Source organism: Panicum virgatum, chromosome 4N (genome assembly GCF_016808335.1).
Source record: "Panicum virgatum strain AP13 chromosome 4N, P.virgatum_v5, whole genome shotgun sequence".
Classification (NCBI taxonomy): Eukaryota; Viridiplantae; Streptophyta; class Magnoliopsida; order Poales; family Poaceae; genus Panicum; species Panicum virgatum.
Genome location: NC_053148.1, coordinates 32,411,193 through 32,428,239, shown reverse-complemented (window position 1 = coordinate 32,428,239; position 17,047 = coordinate 32,411,193). Strand labels below are relative to the sequence as shown.

General features: G+C 44.9%; 1 protein-coding gene across 1 annotated transcript; it reads right to left on the bottom strand.

Moving 5' to 3' along the window:
* Positions 1 to 8,522: 8,522 nt before the first annotated feature.
* On the bottom strand, positions 8,523 to 15,436 carry LOC120669328 (amino acid permease 8-like). Its single transcript, XM_039949099.1, has 8 exons — positions 15,395 to 15,436; positions 14,883 to 15,009; positions 10,601 to 10,630; positions 10,191 to 10,424; positions 9,957 to 10,050; positions 9,658 to 9,875; positions 9,392 to 9,534; positions 8,523 to 9,313 (listed from the first exon to the last, which is right to left on the bottom strand). Exons 1-8 carry the CDS (start codon positions 15,434 to 15,436, stop codon positions 8,702 to 8,704), a joined length of 1,500 nt encoding a protein of 499 aa, XP_039805033.1. The 3' UTR covers positions 8,523 to 8,701.
* Between the last annotated feature and the right edge of the window lie 1,611 nt (positions 15,437 to 17,047).

Here is a 17,047-nt window from a genome sequence, read left to right as displayed (position 1 = left end):
GATTCTCAATTTTAATTTGAATCATTTGTTGAGTAGAAATTATAATATCTGTGGTCAAAAAGGAAATTATCATCAATTAAAGGTTAGGGCTCGGTTGTAAGACGTATTTCGATTTTAAAAAGCCAAACTTTACCAATTTTTTGACCAATAATTAGTCAAATTATATACATATATATTTAGTGCACAAAAGTTACATCACTATATTCATACTCAAATCAAAGGAATTTAATGATGAAGATTCTGTAACTAGCAACTAAGAATATATAATGATGAATTAAGGGTCAAAATCTACCGAGACTTTCTCCTATAACAAAATACTGCCGACATTGATAGAGCAGGCGAAGTGCTAGAGTAGGTAACACTGTCAAGTGACACCATAAGAGTATGAGACAAATTCTAGATGAGGACATCACAGATCGGCATGTGTAGTAAGACAGAAGTATCCACTAGACGAATTAACAGCTCTCAAGGGATTGGATCCTAAGGACTGTTAACAATAGATGGAGAGCCTACAAATCTAAGTTGAAGAAATAGTATTTCAATCGTGAAGACAGGTCTCTAGATGAAATCATAAAAGGGAAACCACCAACTGTAAATGAACATCAATGGAGAGCTCTTGTTGGATTTTGGTGCCAGGAATCACATAATAAGGTGATATCAGTTTACAGAACAATAATATCAAATTCCAAAGCGACATAAAAAATAGTGCTTAATGACTCTTCTATCTTTGCAGAAACTATGTGCCACGAACTCCCGATCTGTAAAAGAACAGAAGAATACCCACACAACAGGGCGGCGGCGCGGCGGCGTGCAGTGGAGGCCGCCGACGAGGGCGTGTGCGCGGAGTGGAGGCCGGGGGCGGCGCTCGCAGGGACGACGGCGCTCGGTGACGTGGGCTCGCGCGGCGGGGCTCTGGGCGGCGACGTCGACGGCGGCGGTGCTCGGGGAGCTCGAGCGGTGGGGGGAGCAGGGGAACGGACGGCGGGAGGGAGGAAGGGCGAAGGAGGGAGGAAGCTAGGAAATATATGGGGGGGCCTTTTGTCCCGGGTGAAGCCACCACCCGGGACAAAATGACCTTTTGTCCCGGGTGGTGGCTTCACCCGGGACAAAAGGCCCCCCCTTTTGTCCCGGGTGAAACCACCACCCGGGACAAAAGGACCTTTTGTCCCGGGTGGTGGATTCACCCGGGACAAAAGGGGTTTTTGGGCGGGCCGGGAAAATTCCCAGCCCGCGGCCCACCTTTAGTCCCGGGTGGATCTACCACCCGGGACAAAAGGGGCCCGTTTTCCCTCGTTCCCGCCTAATGTTATGTTTGTTTTTGTTTCTTTTAACTTCTCTTTTAAAATTGGCTTTCATTTGTTAATTCAGTTAATAAAATTATGATTCCAAAAATTATGGAACAAAATTTCTTATCTCTATATAAACTTGATACACGCAACAAAAATAATTAATTTTCATTCAAGTGATTGGGTCAATGAAATATCTAACTTTTTTGAAATCATATTTGTTATTTTGACCATGCAAAAATATATTAGGTGAATTTTTTTTCAAACTGTTGCTTTTCGATAGAAAGTGGATTCTATCACGATATTAACGTTTAAAAAGTGAATTTTAGATAAAATTAAGCAATTTCATGATATTAATGAGTAGTGTGTGAGTTTGAGAGATAGTGTGTGTTAGTGAGATTGTGTGTGTTAGTGAAAGAGTATAGTGTGTTAATGTGAATGTAATTTCATGAAATAAATAAAATTAGTTGAGTAATCCATTATTGAATGAAAATTATAATTGAGTCTAGTAATTAAGTGAAAAATATATAAAACAATATAAATAACACATAAAATATAATTGTACAGTACATATATAATAAAAGTATTCGAATTGCGATTATGTTTTTATACAATAATATAAAATGATTCAAGTACATGAAGGATTAGCGGTAACAGACTTTCTCTTCACAAATGTCCCTTGATTATGATCACGGCGCAAGTATGGAGCATCATCATTGGCTAGCAGGATGCATGGATCAGCATTTACTTCGAAAGGTGGAATGGCAACAAAATTATTATATTCTTCTGAAAAGTCTGTCTTGTCCTCCACTCCAACGATGTTTCTCTTTCCTGATAGAACTATGTGTCGCTTAGGCTCATCCTTTTGCTTGTTGATCCCCTTCTTTGGCTTGCTGGACATGTCCTTAATGTAGAAAACCTGAGCGACATCCTGGGCTAGGACAAATGGCTCGTCTCTATACCCAAGATTGTTGAGATCAACTATTGTCATCCCATACTCATCTTTTGTTACCCCTCCTCCAGATAGCTTAACCCATTGGCAACGAAATAGAGGCACCTTGAAATTGGGACCGTAATCCAGCTCCCATATCTCTTCAATGTAGCCGTAATATGTGTCTTTTTTTCCATTATTGTCCGTGGCATCCATACGAACACCGCTGTTTTGGTTGGTACTCTTTTTATCTTGGGCTATCGTATAAAATGTGTTTCCATTTATCTCGTACCCTTGGTATGTTAAGATATTCCAAGATGGTCCCCTAGCCAATAAGAACAGTTGTTCACTTATATCCATGTTATGCATTAGATGCTTCCGCAACCAGCTACAGAAAGTGTTCATGTGCTCACGTGTAATCCATGCCTCAGACTTTTCCGGGAAATTGGAGAGCAGAATTTTCTTGTGTTCCTCGATATATGGGTCAACCAAGGATGATTGTTGAAGAACCGTATAATGCGCTTTCTTGAATGAGAAATCATCTGTGCAGACATAAGATTTCTTTCCTAATGTACCCTTTCCAGTTAGTCTCCCCTCATATCGCGATTCAGGGACTCCAATCAGTTTAAGGTCATCAATAAAGTCAACACAAAAGTCAATGACCTCCTCAGTTCCGTAGGCACTGGCGATGCTTCCTTCTGGACGAGCTCTATTACGAACACATTTCTTGAGTACCCCCATGAACCTTTCGAATGGGAACATGTTGTGTAGAAATACTGGTCCGAGAATATCAATCTCTTTGACAAGGTGCACTAGAAGATGTGTCATGATGTTGAAGAAAGATGGTGGAAATATCAGCTCAAAGCCAACAAGACATTGCACCACATCGTTTTGCAGCTTTATCAAATTCTCCGGGTCAATTATCTTCTGAGAAACTGCGTTGAGGAAGGCACATATCTTCACGATGGTTAACCGGACGTTATCAGGCAGAATCCCCCGCAGCACAACCGGAAGAAGTTCGGTCATAAGCACATGGCAGTCATGGGACTTGAGATTTGTAAATTTCTTCTCTGCCAAATTTAAGATTCCTTTTATATTGGATGAGTATCCAGATGGAACCTTTATACTGCTCAAGCAGTCAAACATGGTTTCTTTCTCTTCCTTGCTAAGAGTATAGCTGGCAGGACTTAAGTATTGTCGTCCATTATCTCGCTGTTGTGGATGTAAGGCATCTCGTTCTTCCATACGTTGCAATTCTTGACGTGCTTCTACTGTATCTTTTGTCTTTCCGTACACTCCCAAGAATGCTATCAGGTTGACGCAAAAATTCTTCGTGAGGTGCATCACATCAATTGCATGACGAACATCTAAGACTTCCCAATATGGTAGCTCCCAAAATATAGATTTCTTCTTCCACATGGGCGCCATTCCATTTTCGTTCGGAACAGGTTGGCTACCAGATCCCTTTCCAAAAACAACTTCTAGATCTTTTACCATGTTGAAGACGTCTTTACCACTACGGTGCATCGGTTTTGTTCGGTGGTCCGCTTGGCCTTTGAAATGCTTGCCCTTCTTTCGTACCGCATGCCTGATGGGAAGAAACCGACGATGACCCATGTATACAACCTTCTTACAGTGAGTCAACCATATATTATCGGTATCATCTAAACAGTGTGTGCATGCTTTGTATCCCTTGTTCGAATGTCCTGACAAGTTACTAAGAGCAGGCCAGTCATTGATCGTTACGAACAGCAATGCTCGTAGGTTGAAGTTTTCCTGTTTGTATTCATCCCACATCCGTACACCTTCATCGCCCCAGAGCAATAAGAGTTCTTCGACCAATGGTCTTAGGTACACATCAATGTCATTTCCGGGCTGCTTTGGACCCGGGATAAGCACTGGCATCATGATGAACTTTCGTTTCATGCAGAGCCATGGTGGAAGATTGTACAGACAAAGAGTCACAGGCCAAGTGCTATGACCACTGCTCATCTCACCAAAAGGATTCATGCCATCCGTACTCAAACCGAACCTTATGTTTCTCGCATCCAAATCAAATTTAGGGTACATTCTATCTATTTTTCTCCACTGCGACCCATCAGCGGGGTGTCTCAACATCGAGTCTTTCTTGCGTTCCTCTTTGTGCCATCGCATCAACTTAGCATTATCTTTATTTCTAAACAGACGCTTCAAACGTGGTATTATAGGCAAATACCACATGACCTTCGCAGGAACTCTCTTCCGGGGAGGCTCTCCCTCGACATCTCCAGGATCATCTTTTCTAATCTTGTAACGCATTGCACTGCATACGGGACATGCATCCAAATTCTCGTACTCGCCTCGGTAGAGGATGCAGTCGTTGGGGCATGCATGTATCTTTTGCACTTCCAGTCCCAAAGGGCAAACAAGTTGTTTGGCTTCATACGTTGTGGCAGGCAATTCATTGTCCTTAGGAAGCATTTTTTTAACAAGTTTGAGTAATTCACCAAATCCCTTGTCGGATACACCATTTGTCGCCTTCCATTGCAGCAACTCCAAGGTGGTGCCAAGTTTCTTAAATCCATTTTGACAATCTGGGTACAACAACTTATGGTGGTCCTCTAACAACTTCTGGAACTTCAACCTCTCCGTTTCACTCTCACAGTCTGCCTGCACATTGTGCAATGCTTGCCCCAGATCGTCGCTGGGATCATTTTCTGCTACATCTACTTCGGGCTCTTCCATGGGAATATCGTCATCGAATGCACCGATTCCAGCATTCCCGGGAAAGTGGTCGTCAAAATCTTCTTCTTAATTGTCTTCCATGGTAACCCCCTGTTCTCCGTGCTTCGTCCAACAAACATACTTTTTCATGAAACCATTTGCGAAAATGTGGCTGTGTAGGATTCTTGAAGATGAGTAATCCTTGTTATTGTTGCAATGAACACACGGGCAGCACATAAAACCATTCTGCTTGTTTGCCTCAGCCACAGACAAAAAATAATGCAGGCCATCAATGAATTCTTTCGAACGTCGGTCAGCATTGTACATCCATTGCCGGTCCATCTGCATTTTAAATAAATCGATTTGAATTCTTTACACGTATCGAATAAATAAAATATATCAAACCTAAATTAAACTAAATGTAACATAACATGAATAATTAAAAGATATGCAATATCTATCATACATCTTGATTAATTAAAAGGGGTACTTAATCCATTACAGAACTTAACAAAGGAGTACTATACATGAAATTTAAAAATTCGGTCAACAACACATAGGTTTTCAACCGTCCTTGCGTTGGAACGCAGAATGTTCTAACGGATTTCTTACTGGCGCAGAATAAGATGGCGGAGCTGAAACCTCCGAGTTTGGTGGTGACGAACCGTAACGCCGCAATAAATCCTCAAGATCAAACGGAGGTTCCTCGCCCCTTGCCATGCATTCTCTATATTCTTTTTCCAAATAACGGAGCGCTGCCCTATGAAAAGCACTAGGTTTTTTGGACCGACGACCTACTCGAGTTGTGCCCTTCTCTCCAGAAGGACAACGATCACCCCCACCGGCGCCACTCCCTCCAGCTGTTGAAGCCATATTTTACTGAAAAATACCTTTATTTTCCACAAAATTATAAATTCTTACCATTACAAAGCAAAAATTATTTACTATTACAATTACAATGATCAGATTAATAACTCTTGCAAATAACAATGAAATTATATAAAAAAAGACGAAATGTATCATTAATCCTCAAGAAATCTCTAATTAATTGAAAGAAATCTCTATAACTTCTAATTACTTTGACACCCTTCAGTTCCAGGAGTACACTCTTTTCAATATCCAGAAACCCTCTAGAAGAAAAATAAACCTTTATTTCTGAAAATGTATATGTCAGTAACCTCAACCCTGCGGTGATGACACTGCCTTTCGGGGGGACACGGTGCGGTACAAGGATGTCACCAATCGGCTAGTCGCAGCACCAACATTTACGATTAATAGGCACAGCACTTGGCACAGGCAGCATGCTCGTTCATATGCTCTCAGTACAACAACGGCATGCTGACTGCGTCAAATGCTGTCTTCTTATCAATCGGAAGTGCTGGTGATGCGACCAACCGATTTGCGACGTCCTTATAGCGCATCGTGTATCCCTGAAAGGTAGTGCCATCACCGTTGGATGGAGATTAACGACGTATACTTGTTTCGAAATAAAGATTTTTTTAGCTTCTAGATGGTTTCAATGTGAGCCTGATTAAATACATCACTAGAGTGTCAAAATAATCCATTCATAATACAAAAAATTCTATAATATACTCATTTCATTAATTCATTCACGAATAAAAAAATCAACTATCCACAATATAGTCATATATACAAGTACATCACATGAAGTATCTACACTCATTCTAAAAATTTCTACTATCCATATACTCATCTAAATCTAAAAGAAAATTACACCTACATATGCAATCTAGCTAGCTAAATGTCCAAGAAATGAGCTAGCTACACATTTTCTCTATTTCTAAAGTATGAAATGAGCTATACAAGCCAAGGAAGAAGAGAAAAACAAGCCCCAAACCTTTAGAGCAGATGGATGGACGGGGAATCAAAGATCTTCACAAATGTGGTGAAGAAATGAGCAAGAACTCCTCTATCCCGAGCCAAGAACAGAGAAAACAAGTGAGCTGAATGGCTCGGGCGGGGGGAGAGGGAAGGGGATAAGGGGCGCAAGGCCTTTTGTCCCGGTTGGAGGCACGAACCGGGACAAAAGGGGGGACTTTTGTCCGGTTGGTGGTTCCAACCGGGACAAAAGGCTCCCATTTTGTCCCGGTTGGTGTCTCCAACCGGGACAAAAGGCCCCCGTCCCCCCCGCTGGCCCGGCTAGCCGTTGGACCCGGGACAAAAGCCACCTATTGTCCCGGGCCCAAAGACTGCCGGGACAAATGGCCAGGAACAAAGGCCTGTTTTGTAGTAGTGCCCCCTTTGGTCGCTTGTTCGGTCATACAGAGTGAATGCTCAAGACGAAGAGAAGATGGTGTGGCTTCTTATTGTGAGACCAGCTTGGATGACAAGTGACGATGGACCTTGCAAAGGTTCAGGTCCTCCCCACGGGCGTGATGCTTTTGTTGTAAGTCCACCGACAACACAGGTCACAATAGGTCGATAGATAACACCAAGAACACCTAGAGATGTCGTTGGGCGGAGGTAGAGCGCCTCCCTAAGCAGAGGTGGGGCATCTCACACGCACTTGGACTTCTGATGTAGAAATTCAACATCTCGGAAGGTATATATCTGTAGAATTAGACACTAACCGGGAAGACAAAGTACCCTCAGAAGAATTGGAAGTACCCACGCTGTAGAGAACTTGATGGTGGCCGAAGCAGAGAACCTGATGTGCCAGTGTGAATAGCAGATTGTTGAGCACCACCATGGGCACATCGCCGATGCCTACTGGTTCAGCATGGCCACGCCCCAAGACCGCAGACAGTCACGAGCCGGCGCAGAGTCGCCGCACCCTCGCGCACCCGGAGGCCACTAACACTCTGAAGACCACTAGGTGCACGTGTTTGCGGTCGAGCGGAGCTGCATAGGCCCTTCCGGCACCCGAGCCCAAGGTGTACCAAGCATGGCAACACCGTACGAGACCTGCAGCAGCTTGGACGCCACGAACGCTAGGCGAGGGTGCCTTACAAGGCACCACCCACTAAATTCAGGCACGGCTCAAGCAGATCCACGACGGGCAGGTCCCAATGGGTTGGGAATCACCAAATCCCGAACCTGCAGGAGGCAGTCAGCTTCGCCCCCGACTCCAGCGTGGAGAAGAAAGGGAGAGGAGGGGTGTGCTCGCCACGCCCTCAATGCGACCGAGTGCACGTCCTCTGGCGAACTAGCGCTTGGGCTCCGCCCGAGTCACCTCTGGGCCGACGCGGGGGCTGCAAGATAGCGCAACTTCTCTTTCTCTCGTGGGTTCTGAATCTTCTCAGAGGTTAGAGCAGCAAAGTGGTGATGGTGGTATGCAGTGCCATGAGGTGAGCATTACAAACCCTTCCATTCCTCCCACTCTCTCGTTCCTTCTTTCTCCCTCTCTCCCGCTCTGCTGGCCTACCCTCAAGCACCAGCGCCTCCCAAACTCCGTCAATGTGCTGCATAACTCCACCTACACCTCCGCAAGCCCTAGCCGGTTAAAATTGAACTTTCTATGGCTTGTGCACGCGCAAGCGAAATCGAGTGTTGTTTAGCAAACATTGAGTACTGTTTAGCTGCTCTAATTGGTTAAGTTTTATACTGCCTATATATGTGCGACTATAGATTATCCCATACAATTAGCTGATCTTGTGCCTAACCTGCATTATCTGCTCCTATGCTCATCCCCACAAAAACATAATGCCACCCAGCCCACAGTCGCAGCTTCCTAGACAGCCCCAACAAGCTCGACCAGCACGCGATGAGCATCTTGTTTACAAGCTCGTAGTCGTAGACCATGTTCACGGCGGCTTCATCATCACGACCTTGTCTGGAAGGGCACGTAGGTCTTGAGTGAGTCGCGCACGCCCTGCACGGATGCGGCACCGGCGGCGATGGTGATGATGAAGCAGAAGAAGCTGAGGGTCTGCAACGCCAGCCAGGTGCCGCTGAACCGCGGGATCTCCCGCTGCCTGATGTACATCTCGACGGGGAAGAAGACGGTGAGCGGCCAGAAGGCGACGCTGCCGAGGATGCCGAGGATGCTGTTGAAGAAGGGCAGCAGGACGGCGCCGAGGGTGATGAGGCCCACGAACAGCGTGCGCCACACGAGGCGGAACACGTTGACGCCGCCGTGGCCCTGCCTCGAGCTGGGCCACCGGTCCGCCGCGCCGGCCTCCACCGCCGCGAACAGCGGCTGCAGGAACACCTGGAACCCGCCGACGAGGTGGAGCACGATGCACACGTTGGCGAAGTCCACCAGCCAGTAGGGCTCGTAGAAGCCGGCGAGGATGTTCCCCGGCGCGCTGTTGCCGAACGCCGAGTAGCCCAGGCAGCCGCACATCAGGTAGAACGCCGTCGTCGTCGCCACGCCCAGGATCGACGCCTGCCGCATCGTCTTGTTCTCAGCCGGCGGAGATCGCAGCGTGTCCTGCACCGTACATATTGCTGCCTTTTACATGGACAGGAAGGACAGAGCTTCTTGCGGTGGCCAAGTAGTTTTGCTCACCTGGATTTCAATGAGGATTATAGTGTAGGAGTAGGCAAACGCGATGTTTCCAAGAGCCTGGAATGTCAGCCATGTCTTCTGCGTTGCGTCAGCGACATCGACGCCGACCTGCGTGCCATACAGCGTCGTCTTTCCCGTAGGACCTGATAGATTGATTGAGCACACAAAGAATGAATGAGTGGTATCCAGTTTCAGATAACATTTGATGAGAGCCGAGATTTTCCAATGTCAAGTGTGTATATATTGCCGGTGTGTATGCATGGTACCTGAGATGGTCTGGCCAAGAGCGAGGCCGACGGCGATGGTGGCGTAGGAGAAGGACATGACGGCAGCGATGACGGAGAGCCACCAGAGCTCGTGGAAGTTGGGGAGCTGACTGAAGATGACCTGCACCACGCCGAAGGCGACGATGTAGGCGCTCGTGTTCTGGCTGCAGTCAGCTTCGTGCCCGTGCCAGTGGAAGCAGTTGGACTTGAGGATAGACCTGCAGGACAGTTTTTCAGATCAATTATCTGGACGTGCCATTTGGCTGGGCTGATCAATCAGAACAAGTCCAGGGACCTACGCGGCGCTGGCGGACGCAGTGATGGTGTAGCCGATGCCGGTGCCGAACATGTTGGCATACTGGCAGACGCCGCAGAAAAAGACGTACCCCCCGCCTGCACATGGACAGAAGACAGGAATGGAGTTCTTGCAGTGTTAGTTACATCCATGTCTGAATGAGAAGTTAGCAATGGCTGATTTGCACTATGCCTCTGCCTAATTTGCATGTTCACATCTTGAATTTGCATGTACGTACCTAGGTAGGACTCGACGGCCTCGGTGTAGGTGTAGTTGCGCTTGCCGGTGGCAGGGTCGCCGACGCGGTAGCAGTCGGAGAGGAGGCAGCAGGTGTAGTAGGTGATGGCCGCGAAGAGCAGCAGGATCACCGGCCCGGCCACCCACCCCAGCTGGGCCATCGCCCACGCCAGCGACAGCACGCCGGAACCGATCACCGCCGTGATGATGTGCGCCGCCGCCGTCCATACCGTCCCTGTGCCATAAAAAGCATACCAATGCCAATAAGTTGCCTCCGTTACACAAGGCATGCGAATTCAGCTGCCCCATCCCATTTGTTCATCAAACATCTAGGCCGGAATTCCGGAACAGTACTAGAACCCCAGACTCACTCGACATCGGAGAAACTGATGAAGGTTACTAGTTTGTTACCTGTCCTCTTCTCCCTGCCGTCGTCGTCAACCTCGCCGTGGCCGCTGTGGGTCTGCATGTCGATGTCCATGGCTTCGCCGCTCATCCCCTTCCACTACACCCCCGTGCGTGCGTTCCCCGCCGCAGCAGGATACTGCGCTTAATTGGTTCCCTCCCTCGACGGCATGCAGGGCAGCAGGACGTGTGTGCTCCGCGGACGGTGCCGGCCGGCCAGTGGACGGGAGAGGGAATAGGGGGGAGCTATATATAGGCAGGGGGGCGCCGGCGAGCGAGGGAACGAGCGCCACGCCACCGATGGAAATGAGCGCAGTGGCGTGGGGGTGGGACGGAGGTGAGATTTGGGCGTGGAGCGACCGCAGGTTGACGCTTGTCATGCTTTCCTTCGCCGTCTTTCGCGGCCGCGGAGCCGGAGATGGAGAAGAAAGCCGTGCGCGCGCGGCCGTGGGGCCAGAGAGCTAGCCAACAACAAATGAGATGCACGTTTATCTCGACCTGATCTCGACAAAGGAAACTTCTTTAATGATTTTCAAGAACATTATGCCGGCGAGTTGATACAAAATCTTTAAAATGCTCTAGATTTGTGTATAACTAGCTCGACGCACACGGCCTATAAATTAATTGACGTGATTCAAAAATGCTAATGACAATTAGACTCCACTGCGCCATCACTGTCCTTCGGTAAAAAAAAAAAAGAACTCCTCCGTTGCGCCAGTGCCAATTATTATGATGCTATAATAACCGAGTCGTGTGAAGCTGTCTCTATAAAATTGCCTCAGTATATAGTTGAGAAAATAACTCTCAAAGGAGGAGAGTAATTAGTTTTCTTTAACAAGCTGAATCATTTCTATGTAGGCATGTAGCCATAACCACAAACATGTAGCGAACATATGGTAGTAAAAGGGTTAAAAATGGTCGGGATAAAATGGGTTGATAATGGTCGGGATAAATCCCAATCCGCCGGCTCGTTTTCTACATTTTATACCGAATAGTTTACATATGTTTAGGAAATACAAATTCGGTTAAAAATACAGGATGGAAAAGTACAACATCGGGGTTAATACAGTTTGAATATCTGATTGGGATAGTTTTTCCTATTCGGAATTCCTATAATTCCCTCTTCTTTCCCAATGTTGCCTGCACAGATCTCAAAGAGCCATCGACAACGAGTGTATGCTACTTTATGGTTGCCCGTAAGTTGGCCCTCGTCCGGTCGATTTCAGACCAAAATGTGTTTCCATTATTTTGCTTCTGGCCCAATCCATTCTTTCCGCACCCCTTGACTCGCACCATCTGTTCTGATGGACATTTGGTTCCGCACCCACCAAAGTTTTGTTGCATAATTTTCTTAAAAAAACTATATTGGTAGGAAGTTTGTATACCAAAATAATATGAATAAAAAAAGTTGTAAATTTTTTTTAACAAACAAAATGGAGATAAGAAAAATAGCAGCGAAAAAAATTAAATTCAGAATAAAAAGTACATAAAATTTTGAGGCAAAAAACTGAGAGCACAAATCCAAAAAACATAAAAACTTTGTGTTGAAAAATTTTGGAAACAAAATTTGTGAAAAAAATTTGAAAAGAAAAATATTTAGAAACATTATTTGAAAACAAAAATTCAAAATGAAAAGAAAACGTTCATTGTAGAAATATTGGAAAGAAAAAAGTGTGATAACAAAAATTATGAAATAATCTTTTCAAAAACAAATTTAAGAAGAAAAAATATGATCATTCACTGGAGACACGAAAAATGGAATGGTAAAAGAGAAATCGAAAAGGCATATAGAATACTGGGGCCCACCATGTGGGGTTGGAGCAAGGAGCGTGATTTGTGAGTGAGGACTGGTGGAGGTGGTCGTGACAGGCACGCATCGACCGTGAATTTGGAAATAAACGGACGATGGTAGAATCAGGATTGAGATCGACAACCCCTCTCCTAATCCCACCGTCTAGCCACACAGTTGTGTGATGCGAGGCCGCACTTTATCGCTTAACACCCCACCTCCCACCCACACACACATCGGGCAGCATGGTCCAGGGTGAAATAAAAAAAAACGGAACCCTTAGTTCTCAAAATATGAGTAATAGAAAATTATATAAATATTTTAATGCATCAAAAAGATATTATAATTTATAAACATCGATCAACTTTCTTTTAAATATCGTTAGGAAAAAGCTGTAGAAGTGACTAATCAACTAAGAATCTTATATCTTATATAAAAAATGGGAAAAGTCCACATAACCCCCCCCCCACCACCACCACCTATCGGCAATTGGCTACTTAACACCCCAACCTATAAAACCGGATATTCTACACCCTAACTTTTTCAAAACCGGACAAATATCCCCCTCAAGCGGTTTTCGAGGGTGTTTTATCTTTTTTTTTATTTCGAATGAATTATAAAAAAATCATAGAAAAATCATAAAATAGAAAATATATTTTTTTGGACTTTACATGAGCAGAACTACACAGTGAACATATAATATGGTATATTTTAATAATTTTTTTGATGTAGATTTTTATCTATTCTTTTCTATAATTAATGAAATAATTCATAACTGCAGTTTCTGTAATTTGACTGTGGTGAAATTTTTATGGTGACCTTTTATTGTATGCTTAAACTGTAGTAAAAATTTCATACTCATTGGATCGTGTATTACATAGTTATAACTTTATTTAGGGTTTATGCTTATTAAATCTATAATTAAGTTATATATGATCCAATAAGTATGAAATTTTTACTACCGTTCACGCATATAATAGTTAGGCCACCATAAAATTTCACCGCAATTGGACCATAAAAACTATAGTTATGATTTACTCAAATTAATTATAGAAAAGAATAGATCAAAATCTACAATAAAAATTTTGTACTATAGCATACCATATTATATGTTTAGTGTGTAGATCTGCTCATGTGTAGTCTAACAATTGAAATTTCTATTTTATGATTTTTCTATTATTTTTAGATGATTCATCTGGAATAAAAAAAAAAGAAAAGACAAAACCACCATCCAAAACCGCTTGGGGGGTTATTTTTCCGATTTTGAAAAGTTTGGGGTGTGGAATATCCGATTTTATAGGTTGGGAAGTTAAGTAGTCGACTGCCGATAGGTGGGGGTTATGCAGACTTTTTTCTATAAAAAATACCAATGTTCACTCAAATTGATAAAGTATTGTAGAGTCAAGGTACTCCCTCCATACTCAAAAAACCTGACGTTTAGGACATGATTGTGGTAACCAAGGAGTGATTAATTTGGGATTAGTTTTCCATCTCTGCCCCTAATAAATAGGGTTGCGGTTGCTCTTTGTACGAGAAAGTAAACCAGCCCAACTGGCTAGCGAGCGGAGGAATGAGAGTGTTGAGCTGAGTTCGAATCTCAGGGGTTGCAAATTTTTTGCCGGAGGCTTGATTTGCATGGAATTTTTGCATGGTGCTGTGGAGGGCGCGTTTTTTTTCATCCTAGCGGGCGGAGGAGCACTGGAATTCCAAAATTTTGGCCTCGCGCTGTGGAGGCTCATTTGAGGCCGTGTTTTTTTTCCAGCTGGCCCAAATTTTGTTCCTTTGGCGCTCTGCAAGGCCGACGCTTGGAGTGCTCGTTGCTAATTCTATTTAAGAGCACTCGTTCACCCCTTCATCTACTAGTACTACTCCATTGCCTTGCTTGCTTTTGCCTTGCTTGCTTAGCTAGCTTTTCTCCTTCCACTACTACGGCGCATGGCTCATTCCTTGTTTGGCTTTGATCTCAACGTTCGTTTAGAGGACGATGACGACGGCAGACTTGTAACACAGACTTTCCTAGTGGTACTAATTGTCATACATGAAGGGAAAAATAATCTTAAACATGGACATCTTAACTGCTTCAGTATTCTTAGCTTCTGTATTCTGGTCAGCATCCATGATCTTTGCATCCTTGCCATGGTTGCCGTACCCACGACTCATCCAAAGCAGGGACGTTGCAGCACTATTGACGTCGTCATCGTGCTCTCCATACAGGCGAGGCAGTAACACAGGGAGCATCAAACTGCAGGCTTCATGTCTTACCTGGTCGAATTGAAACTTGACTGCAAACGACTCTAGGGCATCCACAGCTTCAGTTTCGTCATCAAGGTGATCCATGTCGCTCTGGGAGTCTTCGTCAACGTCGGCCATGGGGTCTTCATCTTCATCAGTAGATTCAGGTGCCCAATTCACACCACACACGTACTGCACTGGGCCGTCGCCATGGCCATCAAGGTGATCTATCGGCAAGGAACAACGAGGCGAGCGAGCGCGTGCAGTAGTGCTGAGGAGATGAGGGCACCAAGATCCCGCGGAGCGCGTGTGAGCGATGCGGCCGCAGCAACGGCGACGCGGCGGCGGCCTCCGGCGACGCGACGGCGGCCTCCGGCGACGCGACGGCGGCCTCCTGCGAGGGCGCCAAACGCAATTGGGCGGCGCGTGCATGCGAGCGTCCGTGAGCGAGAGACGGATGAGGAGATGAGAAGGGAGGCGAGCGAGCGCGTGCAGTAGCGATTCAACGGGCCACGAAAGAAACGATGCGGCGCGCGATTAATGCTTCCAGCGGCGTGCACGATTAACCAAGGTAATTAAGGTAGGCAGCTGAACGGACTCAGGGGTAAACACGTCCACGGAGGGGGGCGCGCGTCCAGAACGTCAGGTTTTGCGAAAATGAGTACCACGCCCAGGACGTCAGGTTTTTTGGGTATGGAGGGAGTACTGAGCTCAAAGTATCAATCAATTGCTAGCTGATAGGCATTAAGCATCTGTACCATTAATAAGGCAGGCCCTACCTGGTCTTCCGTGTTCCACGTTTGCAAGCTCGCAGCGCGCATGTCCGGAGGGCAAGCGAATCGTTTGGTTTAGTACAGCAAGCTGAATATTCCATACAATACAACCACCGGATACATGGGAAGAGGCCCCTTCATTTTCAGGTTCCTGGGCTGGACGCAAGCCTACGAGCGGTAATCGGTAATGAGAGCTCGAGCTAGGCTGGAGCAGCTGTGGCCTGTGGGCCGAGGGAGGATATTGGAGCGATGGAGCCAGGCACAGCTGTGGCCTGTGGGCTGAGGTAGCTGTGCAAAGAGACACGCCCCCAAAAGGGGCTAAATTGTGCGGGAAGCGGAGAAGCCTGCCGGTACACTACTTTCCGACTTTTGTATTTGGTATGAAATATAACTCTATTTAGACCGTTGTGTATATAAGTGGTCCAACACCGGTTAGACCAATGAAACATTGAACCAAGCATCTCAACAGTTCAATCACCGATTTGATCCTAATAAGGGCATGTTTGGTAGAGCTTCTAGAGCTAATTTTTTGCTGATTCCAGCAGAGTTTTGCCAAACAGTTTTTTCAGAGAGATGTGTGAAGGGATTCTATGAATGAACTAACAGGCTAGGAGCTGAAAGGTGTAGCTTATCCTAATTCAGTGAAGTGATTCACTATCCTGATTTTAAGAATTTATACTAGAGAATCAAAGATCACTTCTCTTAAAGAATCAGCTTCCATAGAGAATCCGAATCAGATGGAGCTTTACCAAATAGACCCTAACTATGCCCAACATGTGATGGCGTGCTAGAAAAGGATTGAAGTTGTTGGAGCCTTAGAATAGAGCTGGTGGGCTGCCTCCATTGCAAGCACGCTAAAAACAAATGTTGTATGCAGTAGACATATAAAGACTTCTTGTAGATGGGTTCCATGTGTCAGTCAAATAAATAGTGCTTTAGTCGTATATGTGCTATTTAATATATGTGGATGCTTTTAATTAATTATTTTTTCTATATTTTTAATGCATTTTATTGTGTAATTTGGATCCCTGCTCTTTGTATCAATTTTCTATTTTTTTCATTCCTATATTTTCCAGCACACCTATATATATAAATATATGTCTTCGTGTTGTATTCCCCTCAATTCTCCGTTCTCAATTCTCTAAAAGGCATTTAATTTGTAATATTATGTTGCCATGGTTTAAAATTACTTATATCTAGTGTTTGGTTGGTCGGTTGATTGGGTTGCGTTTCTTGTTCATACTTGTTGGTTTTCCCAGTTCATACTTGTTGGTTTTCCCATTTTGCTTTTTATACTCTGTCCATTATCGACACGTTTCCATTCGATTTGGTCTGTTTTTGATACTCCATGGATTCGTGTTCGTTTTCGTTCCCCACATTCTCGTTTTCAACTTTGTTTTTATATTAAACTGTAAAAGTGAAAATGATTAGGGGTTATCCTGTCAGTGACAGTAAGATTTTAAATGCAGAACAGAGTGGAGTGCAATTGAGGTCATGCAAATTTTTTGTCTGTCTAGACAGCATGGTGTGATGGAGACATTTAAACTGAATTTATATTGAGTCATAGCTCACAAAATAGATTCGTTGATAAGTGGTAATTGGCAGATTGAACCACATATATAATAACATGAACAAGTACGTGTAATGCAAGGTCTACAC

Coding starts and splice junctions, on each gene's coding strand:
- LOC120669328 (XM_039949099.1), bottom strand. CDS start 15,436: ATGCGCGCTGCGAGCTTGCAAACGTGGAACACGGAAGACCAG. Junction 10,631..14,882: donor GCCCTCATCTCCTCAGCACT/ACTGCACGCGCT, acceptor GCCACGGCGAGG/TTGACGACGACGGCAGGGAG. Junction 9,876..9,956: donor ACTGCGTCCGCCAGCGCCGC/GTAGGTCCCTGG, acceptor ACTGTCCTGCAG/GTCTATCCTCAAGTCCAACT.